Here is a 15,618-nt window from a genome sequence, read left to right on the forward strand (position 1 = left end):
GATAAATATTCTAAAATTGCATAGTACTCCAGCTTAATTTATAGCTACTTTGAGGACTAAAATGGTTATCCATTATATTCAATATATTGTCTTAGTGAATTGTTTGAAGAAAATGTGTCATGGACTTTAAAAAAAAATGTTTAAAATATAAAACAACTTGGGGGGGGGGGGGTTAGGATTGCCCTAGAGCAGTGGTTCTCAACCTTGGCTGCATATTAGAATCACCTGGGAATCTTTCTAAAATCCTGATTTCTGAGACCCCAGAAATAATTTTGGGGCCTAGAGAATAATGTTTTCCAACTTTGTTCAGCCACTAACAGTTCTCCATTACAATCTTATATAGGTTTTCAGAATTCAACTAAATTTCTTTTCTTGGTAATAAAAAATTAAAGACAGTAAATTAATATTAAACACTGCTCATAGTTGTTTATGTATCTTCAGTAATGGGGCTAACAACTTCTAGAAAACCTTGCTTTTTTTTGTTCCAGAATATCAGGAATGTCTAGAATTCTCTAATATACTTGAAATTGTTAGCATCTTTTACATTTTTAATATGCATGTGCAATTTTCAAACATATTCTCATTTAATCTTCACAATGCTTCTTTGGGTTATGGTGATAAGGCAGACATCATTTAACTTGCTCAGATTTGCAAACTGAGTAAATGACCTAACCTGGACAGAATATAGGCCCTTGACTTTTGGGAAGACCCTTAATACTGAAGTATATTGACAGATGTATAATATTAAGAAATTGGAGAAAAGGCACCTGGGAATATACTAATGCACATATTGTGGTAAAAATTGTAGCTGTGGTTCCGCGTATCCTCGAATGTAGTAGTTTGGAAGAGATACAAAACATTTGTGCTGCTTGCAAGAATCCAGCCACAGTGCTTGCTGTTCACAGTTCCCTTTTGGAGTAAAGTCAGAGTGATAACACTGACAGCAGTGAGCACGAAAGGAATTGAATGTGCACCGCCACTAATGACGGGCTTGAGTGAGAATGTCTAACTTTGTATTGGTTTGAATCCTAAGAAATGGTTTATTTAATAATTTATTCATCCTTCCTTTGCTAGTTTCCCTCTAAAAATTTAAGATAGAGCTAACTGTACAAATTTCTCTGTTTTTTTTTAACCCAAAACAACAAATGTGTTTGTGTGCAACCAATGCATTTATAATGATATTCATAACTATCAAAAGTAGCTGTGAAGTTATTGTCTTTGGGGATTTATAAACATAGTCTTGTACTTTTAATTCTTGACTACACTATTGTTGATGTTTCCAAAGAAGGCATGAATTCAAACTACAGCATTAAAGTAAAAAGTTTAATACAAAGAAAATATTCCAGATGGTAAGATTTGCTAATCACTCAAGTGAGGATCCTTTTTATTCTGACTTTGTCTCTTCTCTCTGGAATATAGACTAGCCTAGCCCTGGGGATGAGCTAAAAAATAATGGAACCCAAAGGATTTGTAGTGGAATTTACCCAGGTTATCTAAATCTGGTTTCAGGGCCAATTCCTCCCAGCATCCTCTGAGCCCAGGAATGATCTTGGCATGAAGCACATTCTTCCAGGGTGGCTTAGGTCTTGACTAGAGACCTGACTTGGGCTGCAAGTCCTGGTGGGCAACACTAGTATAAATATGCTTCCTTCTGGTAGAGGGTCAGTGACAACAGAGGGGTGAGGGAGCACTTCTCAGGCTCCTTTCCTGTTCAGTTGATGCAGGGTTTTCAAACAGGTGAAAATGCTGCTCACAGTGTTTACATTGGGAAGGAAACTTGGAGTCTTAAAATAAGCATAGCACCATAGTGTTGTGAGAGCCTGTGGACAAATGGTGCTTGTGAAGTTAAGTGTAGGCCTCAGATACAGACGGTCTTTGATAGTAGGGAGATGTAGTTTTAGGGTGGACACATATGGAAGACCTAATGCTATTTCACACTTAATAGTATAGTGTAAATGTAATTTTTAACTTTTATATGCACTGGGAAGCAAAAAGTTGTTGTGATTCACTTTATTGCGATATTTGCTTTATTATGGTGGTTTGGGTTGGCAAGTGAATTTTTCTAGCTATTTGACATGGGGACCAGCTCTTAAGAATTTTTGGGAGGTTGCCCCAAAACAATGTATACTAACTAATCACAAATCATTGTTTCATTAGGCTCCTTAGCCAGAAGTACAAACCAGGATAAACTGGTTTTAAGATTCTGTACAACTAAGAAAACTACATTGCAAATAATATGTAATTTAGAGTGTTGTATTTTCATTGAAATTTGTTGTTCTTTTTGTAATCTGGATTTATTGTATCTGAGTCCCAAAACAGAAAAACACACACATAAACCTAGAATTTGTACTTTTAAATTCTATTTACTAAGAGTAACAGTTCTTGGTAAATAGATTATGAGTTTGGTAGAATCATTTTCCCCAGGTTTTCCAGACAGCAAACATATTTAGGATAAAAAACAATTCTAGCTCTAACTGGTTTGGCTTAATGGATAGAGTGTCAGCCTGCGGACTCAAGGGTCCCAGGTTCGATTCTGGTCAAGGGCATGTACCTAGGTTGCAGGCACATACCCAGTAGGCAGTGTGCAGGAGGCAGCTGATCGATGTTTCTCTCTCATCAGTGTTTCTAACTCTCTATCCCTCCCCCTTCCTCTCTGTAAGAAATCAGTAAAATATATTAAAAAAACCCCACAATTCTAGATAGTACATCGTATAGTAGGATATTATTCTAAAAATTTTAATCTAACTTTCAGTATTCTTGCCTTTGAATTTATATTCATGAGAGCTTTTCGTTGACTCATACAGTATATATTTTTGATTTCAGAGAGGAAGGGAGAGGGAGAGAGATAGAAACATCAATGATGAGAGATAATCATTGATTGGCTGCCTCCTGCACACACCCCTACTGAGGATTGAGCTCACAACCCAGGCATGTACCCTGACTGGGAATCAAACTATGGCCTTCTGGTTCATAGGTCGATGTTCAAACACTGAGCCACACAGGCTAGGTGACATTAGCAACTTTTATGGAGGTTGTAGAAGGAAAGTGATTAAGATAAGTGACTCATGACCTGGAAGAAGGAAAGATGCTTGTATCTAAGGTTTCAACCTCACCTGGTTTGTTTCTGGGTTTTGTCTTTTAGGGTTCCTGATTTCTGATAGATAGTGTAAAAAGCACATGGCAATAAATGGTAGAGGAAAGACTTCCAGTTTCACATTCTGAAAATTAAAGGATTTGCCCTTCCTTTCATGAAATGGTACCTTTCTTTGAAATGGGATTTTCCTGTGGAACACAGCAAGGGAAGTCACTGTTATTTTTAATTATGACCTTCTGAGAAGCAAAAGCTTGAGATAGTTTTAATATCATGAAGAGAATTTTTGGTTCTATCCTTTAGGATTTTTTCTTAAATTCTATATATATGAGGTTACTGGCTAATTTGTGACTCTGAAATACTTTGGCTTTTGACTAAGCTGAGAGCTTATTAAAGATCAAACTGTGGAGCATTGTCTGTTTTCTCTCTGGCAGGACTAGTTTTCTCTCTGCCCCTCCTGTGCCATGTGTTTGTTTTCTAATACTACAGTCATTCACTTTACCAATATGTTCTTGAAATCCCCTGCTTCTTGGGGCTTGGTCTTTGTGAAGTAAAGGGTGGTGTGTAACTAGTGTGTGAGAAGAAATGAGAAAGAGTATCAAACGTATCATCCAGAACAGTGATGGCAAACCTTTTGAGCTCGGCGTGTCAGCATTTTGAAAAACCCTAACTTAACTCTGGTGCCGTGTCACATATAGAAATTTTTTTTATATTTGCAACCATAGTAAAACAAAGATTTATATTTTTGATATTTATTTTATATATTTAAATGCCATTTAACAAAGAAAAATCAACCAAAAAAAAAAAAAATGAGTTCGTGTATCAGAGGTGTCATAGATTCGCCATCACTGATCTATACTAATAAAAGCCTAATATGCTAATTAGACTGGAAGTACTTCCAGACGAAGCTGGGGCTGCGCGGGCCAAGCCCCTTGCATGAATTTCGTGCATTGGACCTCTAGTTGTAATAATAATTGCCATTTTGAATATAATCTGTCATCAGTCAGTTGGTGTATCTCCTTTTTGGACATACATATATTCTTGCATAGGTCACCCAAAAAGTTAATAGAACACACTAGTTAAATGATCAAATTTTTAAATTTAATATCTTCTTAAGAGGAGAAAACAATTTTTGTGTAAAAGAAGGATTTCAGCTCAGTTAGGAGGACATAAAACAAGCCTGAGGAAGGCTAGCTGCCTGTTAAGCAGGAAGCTTGTGAGGAATGATGTTTATTCAAGTTGTAATCATTCATGATGGCTTAAAAATTCCTGTTTATATACCCCTTTACTGTCTATCAGTAAATAACCAACCTTTATTTCCTCAGCTTTGTTCCAGGTGATGGGCACTTTCCATGTATATTATGCCTGTCAGTCCCTAGCAATCCCTTGTAACACTTATTTCTGGTTTACAGATGTCAAGGCTCAGGCTGAGTGAGAACAGGTGATTTACTCAGAGTGACTCTGAAATCAGCCTGACCTTGGCTTCCACCTTCCTATGCCCCTCCCCCAGACAAAAAGTTTCATGGCACTTAAGAGTGTTTACATTTGTCTTCTTGGTATTTACGTAGTGCATAATCTCCCACATGGTTGGTTGTTTTTATTTTAAGTAGAAGCTACTTTAATGTAGTCGTATTTTCCTTCCTTTTGGAATGATCTGAGTCAGAGAGAAAGCTTTTTAGGGTAAGTGTGTATCTTTACCTGTTTGAGAATCTATAGCTAAGAGTTGGTTTGGTAGGGGGAGGGACATTGCATGTTCTTTTTAAAAATATATATATTTTATTGATTTTTTTTACAGAAAGGAAGGGAGGGAGATAGAGAGTTAGAAACATTGATGAGAGAGAAACATCCATCAGCTGCCTCTTGCACACCTCCTACTGGGGATGTGCCCTCAACCAAAGTACATGCCCTTGCCCGGAATCGAACCTGGGACCTTTCAGTCCTCAGGCTGACGCTCTATCCACTGAGCCAAACCGGTTAGGGTGACATTGCATGTTCTTAATTCTTGTTTTATATTCTTCTAGGAAGAAAGCCCCATTCAGTTCTGCTTTTTTTGTAAATGAGCACACATAAGCTTTTCATCTGCATTTCCAACTTCCTGAATTCTGTCTTTCCTAATATAAAATGAGGGTGTTAGGCCAGATGACCTCCAGCTCGAAAGTGTTATGAGGCTGCAAGACCTCTGCCTACAGCCCTGGGATTGCTGGAGGAGCCTGAATCCTCAGTATCAGTAGGGTGTGTGACCAGCCTTTGGGATCATTAATGTTTAGGCAAGAAGGACAGGTTTCTGGGAAATGAAATCAACCTTAAGAAAGGAAAGCTGAATGTCGGGCCTAATGTGTAAGCTTGTAGGTTAGCTATTTACAGCAGATCTTACAACACTTTTTAAAGTTGAATTTATATGTTGTCTATTGATAATGTACGTCCATTGACATCACTTGTAAGAACTATTGGCAAAATGTGACCTTTTCTTCGTTTGCAAGCAAAATGGATTATTTTGCAAAGTTGTTTTATTAGCAACTCTAATGGGAACTGTTGAGTAGAGATTATTCCTACTTTCTCCTTAGTTTGTTTTCACTTGTAGAAGTTCAGGAAGAGATGGTGTGAAAGAGAGGAAGCAGGAGGAGGGAGTAAAGTTCATACCAGGAGTACACAAAACAATCACACACACTGACAAAGTTCACAGAAATTAGATAAAATGTTTATGGAAAAATCTAGTTTTAGCTAGCATTTTGAAAGAATTTCTAGAACTCCAAATTCATTTAGTATGTATCCCAGTGCCTTGGAAATTCTTTTGTTTGGCTTGATGAGTGTTGCTCATACCTACCCCCTCTCAGGGTCATGGGCAGCTCTAGGCTGTGGTGGACTCTGAGGACCTTTCCATTTTCTTTGTGGGTTCCCACAACCTCTTTATACAAACTTTCCCCAGGGCTATGTGCATATCTGAAATTCACACTTCAGCTGCTGCCCACAAAGAGTAACCACTAGAATTAAAAGCAAGTTATGTTTTTAAAATTTATTACCCATAGTGGAAGAAAACAAGTTTTGTAAACTGGTATTTGTAAACAGAATTATTTCCGCTCCCATAAGATGCACACATGTAACCCCAGTCTTCTTAACCAAAGTCTTAAAACCTTGGTCTGAGTTCTAGCTGGGCAGTTCATTTTTTGACCCTCAGTTTTTCCTTTCCTAAAACTGGGCCAATAATACCTGCTTTATATGGTACCCCTCAAGGATGGAAAGAGATGGTGTGTTGAAAGCAGTTTGTAAACTCTATAAGGTAATACAGATATAAAGTATGAAGACCCGGGTTTCATAAGCAGGATGTGTTCAGGGTCAGTGCTGGTATTGTTTTAGTTTGGTTAAACACAGAAACCAGAGAAGTCTTAGTACTGCTAAGCAGAAAGAAAAGTGGAGCACAGCAGTGATGGGAAGACCCATGGCTGAGAGGTGGTGGTCTCCACATACAGTGATGGGCAGGCTAGATGGATCCCTAGCTGCAGCTCAGGTCAAAAGATACGATTCAGGGTCAACATCCACGGAAACCCTGGGTAATAAGTGTCAGGGCAGGGGAGGAGAGGAGAGGTGCAAACCTAGGGTCGGACCAGAACATTTCTACAACCCAGGACTGAGGCGCCAAAACGTTTGCTAGACTTGACTCTAGGACTAGTTCTGTCCCCTTGGTTTTCTTTGTTGGAGTGTCTAGTCTACTGGAAGTCTCTTCTAATAAGCCTAGTGGTCTTAAATGTGCTTCTAAAAATTGTATACCCTTTTGATACTACATTTATTCATTTATACTATAACAGTATATCGTGTATATTATATAACACATTTGCAAATATAAATTTTTAAAAATGAGATAAAAAACAAGAAAATGAAAGGTATAAAGATTTCTGCTTAAAACCTTAATGGCTGGCTGATTATTGCTTTAGATAGTGGTGGTGCTAAGAGGATGGGGGTCGGGGAAGGGGCAGTTCCTATCCTGTTTCCTCAGGCTCTCTAGGGGCCATATTCTTTAGCCAGGCAGGTGGTGGGCCAGCAGAGCTCAGTTGTAACCATTTCCACAGAGATGCCAGATGTTCAAGTAACCCTGCTCTGATACCAGCCACTTCCTTGTCACACACTGGCTGCATTCAGAGAGCCCACAGCTGTATGTGATGCTCACACACAAGACTAGGCAGCAATACTTTAAAAAGAATTCTGATGACACTGACAAGCAAGTGTGTTTACAGATGAGCTTTAGTATCTGAAGTACTACATTAACATCTGAGACACTATCTAGTGAATATCTTAACTCTTAGCTGCAAACTGGTCTATTTTTCTAGTAACTAACATGTAAAAGCCTCATGTTAGTAGAAACAGTGCAAGCTATTAAAGAAATGAGACTGATGTTTATAATCTAGATAAGTCTCTAAAATGTAGACATGTTATTTTGTAGATGCCATCAGCTAATTTTGATTGAGGTAAGCACTTAACATGTGTTATCTCATTTAATCTTCACAATAGCCCTGTAAATGTAGGAACTGTTAATCCATTCAACAGATACTTGAGTGCCTTCTTGGTGATGGAGCTGTGAGGATACAGTGTAACATGAAGACAGACCCTGAGCTCATGCAGCTTACAGTATAGTGGGGAGCCAGACATGCCCCCAAGGGACCAGGCATAGCAGAATCATTATTATGGTGAGTAAACAAGGTCCTGTGTTAGAGAGTTGCATGATGGGTGGGGTTATCAGGAAATGCTTCTGGAAAGAAGGGATGCTTGGGCTGAGACCTAAGTTGGTAGGGGTGGGCATAGGTGGGGGGTGACCTCTGATGGGAAAAAGTCGATGCTCCTGAACAGTCCTTTTTGTGCATCGATTTCTGTCCTTAGTGTGCATTTAGGTGGATTTCTTTCGCTAGGTAGATCATAAAACCTAGAGGGCAGAATCTGTGTCTAATTCTTTCTTTTGTCCTTTGCTGCACGCAGCAGAAAATAGGTCCCAGTACATGTTAACTGGTATGAATTGGTACATGGATGGATGGATAAAAGGTTTGTTAGACTACACTTCCTTGTAATGTTTTGGGGCTGTAAATAAACAATAACTACTGACTGTATCTTGTGCGTAGGGCATATTAGGGGATTTGAGATTAGGAAATACAAATAAACTTTAGCCCTGTGCCCTTTAAGGAACTTGGAATCCAGTCTGTAAAGCACATAAAACCAAACACCTGAGACTTAGAAATAGCCAGCAGAGCAGGTTGAACAAGCAAGTGCGTATCTTGTCCACGATACCCCTTCACCACATAATCCATGGAGTTTATTGTGTCAGGCTTCCCAAGAAGAATGTAGTGCACTGTTTGGAGGGCCAGGTGTGCAGATGGCAGGGTAGAGTCAGGGAGCAGTTTGCAGAGGGAGATATGTTCAGAGAAAAGAAAGCTCTGCATTATCAGAAACCTGTGGCGGCAGAGAAATACAGCTAGTGGAGAGGAAATATGCTGACTTGCGTTTTTCTTCAATGGTTTTATGCAGAAACTCAGGATTTGGGTAAGTGGTTTGCAGAGCATGAGTTTTTTGTCCTCACACCCTGCCTTTTTCCTTATAAAATAGTTGTCATAGTTCAAGAATTGACTATCTCAGAGCACTGACAGTGCATGTGGTTCTGCTTCATGGCTCCATGGATGAACTACACTTTCCTCTGGCCTTGGTCATGTCCGGCAGAGACTTGCAGACATAACATCATTAAATAGCAACACAGTTTTTACAAGATTTACCTATTCAACACCCCCAGCCTTACCCCCCTGGAAATCATAGCTTCTTTAATGTCCTGCTGGCTATGTGAAAAACAGGAATTTATGTAACAAGCCCTGCACAGAAAACCTTTTCCTGTTCGGAAAATTTTTTTTAATTGTTGGCAAAGTTAGGAGACAGCTCCGTTACTCAAAGAGCGACCTCAAATGTCCTCTTAGAAAAATATGTAGCATAATGTTTTGATAAGTAAGGGATTGCTGTGGGACCTTTTTTTGTAAGTCTAATTAGTGAGTTAATGTATGTCCCATCTGAATTAGTGAATGCTTCCTGAAAATTTTTTTAAGATTTCATCATCATGTATTCTGCAGTCCTATTAAAAAAAAAAGGCCCCCCAATTGCAGTTGCAAATGATCTGATCTAATTATAAATGTTGTGGAGCTGCAGGGCTATCCCCCTCCCCACTTCCTCACTTTCCTTGCCAGTCAGCGAAGACAGCCAGGAAGTTACTATTTAGGAAGATCTTCCCCCTTAATCATTAACTAAATGTGACAAGCTTCCTTTTCTTTAGAGATTTCTTCATTGTAGCTTATGTATGTGACTGTTATGTAGAACAAGATAGCCATGATGGAATATTATGCAAATGTCCAGACTTTGACAATATAGAACATGTCACAGGGTCAGAGTACTTGACTCCATTCTGATCTACACCAGGGACAGGCTTGCTTCTTTAAGGAGGAATTTGGAACTTGGTTTGCTGGTGTTGGTTGGCCCAGCAGATGAGGCTGTGGCTGTGGGAGCGTGTGTGTATGTGTAAGACCTTCCCATAAGGAGTGTCATGGGAGTGAAATAGGAAACATAGTTCTTGGGAAACATAGTACTTGGCCTCTTTTAGAAAGTATTGAGTTTGGGGACAGATCCATAGGTGGAAAGGAAGAGGAAAGTCTTGGGAACAAAGAATGCTCCCTGTCATTCACTTGACACACCTGCCCACCTTCCAGGCTGAAGACCCTGTTCAGGGCCATTTCTGACCCACACTGTCTGTGTGCCCTGGCAGAAGGGCTTGCTTGTCACATAGCTTCTGTGTTGCAGCCCTTGGGTGGAATGTAGTACAGAGGGTCAGAGGGCATTCTGAAATGTGGATTTCTCAGCCCCGACTGTTTGGCCTCACTCTGACTTTTTAAAAAAAAAATATATATATATTTTTATTGATTTCATAGATGAAGGGAGAGGGAGAGAGAGGGAGAAATATCAATGATAAGGGAGAATCATTGATTGGCTGCCTCCTGCACACCCGCTACTGGGGATCGAGCCCACAACTTGGGCATATGCCCTTGACTGGAATCAAACCTGGGACCTTTCAGTCTGCAGGCCAACGCTCTATCCATTGAGCCAAACCGGCTAAGGCCTCACTCAGACTTTTAAATCTCCTTTAAGAAAGTGAAAAAAATTTTCCTCATTTTGTTTTCTACCTTCTTTCAATGAGAAAAAAAGTTGAGCTTATGGTTTGTGTTGGAGCTCCAGCCTTGTCCTGCCTTCGTTCTGGTGCATTGATTGGCATGTCGATGGCATGAGGATGTGGGCATTGTGGCTGCATCCTGGGGTGACCACAAATCCAGCCAGGGTCTTTTCATGGTCAAGGAAAGTGGTGATGGGTCCAGGGAGCTCAATCAGCTGGGCCATGTGCTCAGCCCTGTTCCCAAAGTTCTAGGATACTTGGGAGAATCTTGTTCCTGGACTTGGGATCGGGGTCTTGATGAGCAGGTAGGGAGAGTTTACTTTGTGCCCTGTCCTGTGCTGGGAACAAAAAGATGTAAGTCTAAGTCCTCTGGTTGAGGAGCCCACTTTTCCTTTTCCATATGTCCCAGGAGCTCTCTGGATGCTGGCACATATGGAAAAGGAAAAGTGGGCCCAGTAGGGGAGTCAAATTGGAGCTTCCTTGTTTGCAGCCCAGCTTTGCTGCTTTTACTGTAACTTAAGACTGTCTCCAGCTCCCTTCACTGTGTGTTTGGAGTTGTGGATTTATGTTTGTAATACCTCCTACTCACACCCTAGTGAATAAGAGGAAGGAAATAGAGCTTAGCCTGGTGAAAACTTGTGTCCTCAAAGATGGGATCTAATACATTCTTCTTGGTGACTATTACTGTGTACCAGACACCACTGAGCATTTTATATACCACTAGGGGCCCAGTGCATGAATGTGTGCACCTTGAAAGGAACAGTGGGTTTTGAGGCTGCGGTGGGCACAGGGGCAGGTCTTGGCCCATCCTCCACGCCCCCGCCTGGCCCCTCCCACTGTGTCCCCAGTCCCCTGTCTGCCAGCAGCTCCAGAGCTGGCAGCAGGTGCGAGCAGCCACTGTTCACACCTGCACTTATTGATGGTGTTGAGCTAGTGATTGGGACCTGCAACAGGTGCAAGTGCCTGGCGGGACCACTGCGCGTAGGAGCAAAGAATTTTCATTAACCACCAGAGGCTTGCCCCAATGACAGCAACGGTGCCCCGCCTTGGTCTGGTGCTCCCGCTCACCTGCTCCACCATCCTGCTGCAGCCGATGCCCACCATGTTCTGTGCGCACCCTCTGGTAGTCAGCACACATCATAGTGACGGGTTGTTCGGTTGCTCCATCATTTGATCTATTTGCATATTTATTAGGGTTTTATAGAGAGAGAGAAGGTCCAAGGGATTTCATGCGGTTATGTAGCCAGTAAGTAGCAGAGCCACCTAAATGTTGAAAAAAGGCTGATTTCTCTCTACAAATTGTCCTAGGAGTACAGGTGGCACAGTTCAGTCATGGAGCTGTACCTAGCAGGTTGAAATCTCAAGCTGTTTGTACTCTCCATGCCTTCCTCCTTTCCCAGGTTGTCTTTTTGGATAGAGCATAACTTCTGATGCAGTGTCCTTGGATTAGTTGATGCATACTACTGGTTATTTTTGGGAGAAAGGGGTGGCAAGTAACACCCGAATTTAAATTTTTCTTCAGGGGATGGAGGGCAGCTCAGCTTTCTAAAATTTAAATAAAAGTGACCATTTTTTTTCTTATATTCACCTGTATTTGACTAATGGATATTTCGGGCTTAAATGAATCTAAGTCTTAGAGTTTTTAGGGTTTTAATTCTTGACTAAGAATATATGCTGCTTCATTTATTTCTTTTCCATAATCATGTAGGCCCAGTAATGCAAAACTTCTCACTTTAAGTAAATGACATATGTGCAACCTTATGGAATTGGCAGTAGTTTTAGGAATAATAGAGTGGAAAGAGTTTTTATAGCACTTTGTTAGGAAGTACTATTTGCATACCACTGATTATAAACAAAATGTAAGTGGTTTTAAAACCAGTTTCGGTAATTCCCCTATAAAATATACTTATATAAAAGAAGGTATTTATAATAATGAGTATTTAATTTTGTTCCCTCATTAAGATACAGATTTTATTTTCAAGATAAGATAATATTTTTCTCCTACAGTTTGAGCTCTTTTATAGTGGGGTTCAGAACCACTCTGACCGTATGGGTTGAAATCTGTACTTCCATGTGGTTGGAGAAGTACTGTATTTCTAACATGATGTTTTTGCTTTACAGAATTCAATTCGTCATAATCTGTCCCTGCACAGCAAGTTCATCCGTGTGCAAAATGAAGGAACTGGAAAAAGTTCTTGGTGGATGCTCAACCCAGAAGGAGGCAAGAGTGGAAAATCCCCCAGGAGAAGAGCTGCATCCATGGACAACAACAGTAAATTTTCCAAGAGCCGCGGCCGAGCCGCCAAGAAAAAAGCATCCCTCCAGTCTGGTCCAGAGGGTGCCGGGGACAGCCCAGGGTCTCAATTCTCCAAGTGGCCTGCCAGCCCTGGCTCTCACAGCAATGACGACTTTGATAACTGGAACACATTTCGCCCTCGAACTAGCTCAAATGCTAGTACTATTAGTGGGAGACTTTCTCCCATTATGACCGAACAGGATGATCTTGGAGATGGCGATGTGCATTCAATGGTGTACCCACCCTCCGCTGCAAAGATGGCTTCTACTCTGCCCAGTCTGTCAGAGATAAGCAATCCCGAAAACATGGAAAACCTTTTGGATAATCTCAACCTCCTGTCATCACCACCGTCATTAACTGTTTCAACCCAATCTTCACCTGGTGCCATGATGCAACAGACACCATGCTACTCCTTTGCACCGCCAAACACCAGCTTGAATTCACCCAGTCCAAATTACCAAAAATATACCTATGGCCAATCCAGCATGAGCCCCTTGCCCCAGATGTCAATGCAAACACTTCAGGACAATAAATCGAGCTATGGAGGTATGAATCAGTATAATTGTGCACCAGGACTCTTGAAGGAGTTACTTACTTCTGATTCTCCTCCCCATAATGACATTATGGCGCCAGTTGATCCTGGGGTGGCTCAACCTAACAGTAGGGTCCTGGGCCAGAATGTGTTGATGGGCCCTAATCCGGTCATGCCAAGCTATGGCAGCCAGGCATCTCATAACAAAATGATGAATCCCAGCTCCCATTCCCACCCTGGACATGCTCAGCCAACATCTGTAGTTAATGGGCGCGCCTTGCCCCACGCAGTAAACACCATGCCCCACACCTCGGGCATGAACCGCCTGGCCCCAGTGAAGACAGCTTTACAAGTGCCTCTGCCTCACCCCATGCAGATGAACGCCCTTGGGGGCTACTCTTCCATGAGCAGCTGCAACGGCTATGGCAGGATGGGCATTCTCCACCAGGAGAAGCTCCCGAGTGACTTGGACGGCATGTTTATTGAGCGCTTGGACTGTGACATGGAATCCATCATTCGGAACGACCTCATGGATGGAGATACTTTGGATTTTAATTTTGACAATGTGTTGCCCAACCAAAGCTTCCCACATAGTGTCAAGACGACAACACATAGCTGGGTGTCAGGCTAGGAGTGAGTTATTGAGCAGGTAAGATTACCCCACTATCAAAAGGCCTGCAACAGAACTTAAAAGAGAGGAATACTGTAACTTGCCATCTATCTTCCATGGTTAAGACTTTCTAAAGGTCAACTAGCTACCTCTTGCAAAGAGGTATCTTATTATTCATTCTTCACCCTTTTTATAGCTTATAAATTTTCCTTTTGAGTTTAAATACAGAATCTTCCTGTAACTGCTGTAAAGATTTTAACAGTTAGATGGCTGCATCGTTTTAGTAGCTCTTCAATAAATGAATACATTTAATAAAAATCAAATGCTGAAGGGCTTTTTAAGTGGAATTTCCCCCACTGAATGATTTCAGAGCTGTTTGAGAAAGCTCTAGCTATTTCCCCTCCCCCCAGTATGTCTGTCACTCCAACATGTTAAGTTGCATTGATTTTAATTTGGATATTTTTTATTTTGTGTGTGTTTGTTTTTTCCTTAGGCTACACTTAAAAGTACTTCAGATTGTCTGACAGCAAGAACTAAGAAGTCCAAAGATGTCCTTCATCCCATCTTCTGATTTTCTTGATTAAAAAAAACACACACACCAAAAACCTTTTTTTATTTTATTTTTCTTTCATCAGACTTGGCAGCAAAGACACTTTTCCTGTACAGGATGTTTGCCCAACGTTTGCAGGTTATGTGCTGCTGTAGATAAGGACTGTGCCATTGGAAATTTCATTACAATCAAGTGCCAAACTCACTACACCATATAACTGCAGAAAAGACTTTCGGATCCTGGTGTGCTTTCAAGTTTTGTATATAAGCAGTAGCTATAGAATTGTATTTGTGTGTGTTTTGTTTTTTTAAGTATATCCATTTGGTCCAAGGAAAGTTTATACTCTTTTTGTAATACTGTGATGGTCTCCTGTCCTTGATAAGTTAAACTTCTGTTTGTACTACCTGTGTTCTGCTGGACTGATGAATCACAGAGAATCAAACTCTCCATTCTGCACCTTCATTGAACAGTTTTGAACCTGTTCATTTTGCCACATAATTCCCATGAGAACCAGTAATCTGTCATCAATCTGCTGAATTAATGGACTTGTCAAACTCTTTGAAAAAAAAAAAAAAAAGAGTAAACACCAGCCTTGTACAGGTCTTTTCTATTTTTTTTTTTTTTTGGTTTATTTTGTTATTTGCAAATTTGTACAAACATATAAATGGTTCTAATTTTCAGATAAATGATTTTTGATGTTATTGTTGGGACTTGAGATCATTTTTGGAATAGATATTGAACTGTAATGTTTTCTTAAACCTAGAGTCTACTTTATTACAGTATACTTGTAAATTTGTAGAATTCCAGATATTTGAGACAGCATCAATAATTTTCATTTTGTATTCTAACTGGATTAGTACTAATTTTGTACGTGCTTAACTGGTTTGTACACTTTGGGATGCTGCTTGGTGATATTTCTGACTAATCTTCAAATCATTGTAATTAGTACTTGCATACTCAATGTTTCTGGCCCTATTTTGGCAGGAGAGTGATGCACAGTTTAAGGACATTTTACGTTTCATGTTTAGGAGAACTTGATATGTTTTTGTGTACGTATTTTAAAGAAATTACATCTGCTATTACTCTGTGAACTAAGCATACTGCATAGCATTGAGTCTTCTAATAGATACCTGTCTGCCTATCGTGGCAGTTACTCCTAGACCTTGTAATGTTTGTAGGTCAGAAAGGGAGATCTGCATCTAACACAGTACTCCTTTCTCAAACTGGGGCTTTTAACCTACAGCCATTTTAAGCTGAGCTTCAACAAATGTTTCCCCTCATAATTCTGTGCTTCTGTGTTGGTCTAGGAGGTGGAGGTTGGTTTATAGTTCTGCCTTGAAGGGGTATGGTAACACT

The 15,618-nt window shown here is 40.5% G+C and overlaps 1 protein-coding gene across 1 annotated transcript in view; it reads left to right on the top strand.

Annotated features, from left to right (window-relative positions):
• The window catches only part of FOXO1 (forkhead box O1), a gene marked incomplete at its 5' end in the record, with an annotated part of 108,739 nt that extends 93,385 nt beyond the window's left edge, over window positions 1-15,354 (top strand). Inside the window, 2 exons of the mRNA XM_081082827.1 lie at window positions 12,396-13,751; window positions 14,206-15,354. Coding sequence (XP_080938953.1) covers window positions 12,396-13,733 — 1,338 coding nt within the window. The 3' untranslated portion in view covers window positions 13,734-13,751; window positions 14,206-15,354. The remainder of the gene's footprint in view (window positions 1-12,395; window positions 13,752-14,205) is intronic.
• Between the last annotated feature and the right edge of the window lie 264 nt (window positions 15,355-15,618).

This window comes from Myotis nattereri (genome assembly GCF_964212035.1).
Source record: "Myotis nattereri genome assembly, chromosome: 2".
In the NCBI taxonomy this organism is placed as follows: Eukaryota; Metazoa; Chordata; class Mammalia; order Chiroptera; family Vespertilionidae; genus Myotis; species Myotis nattereri.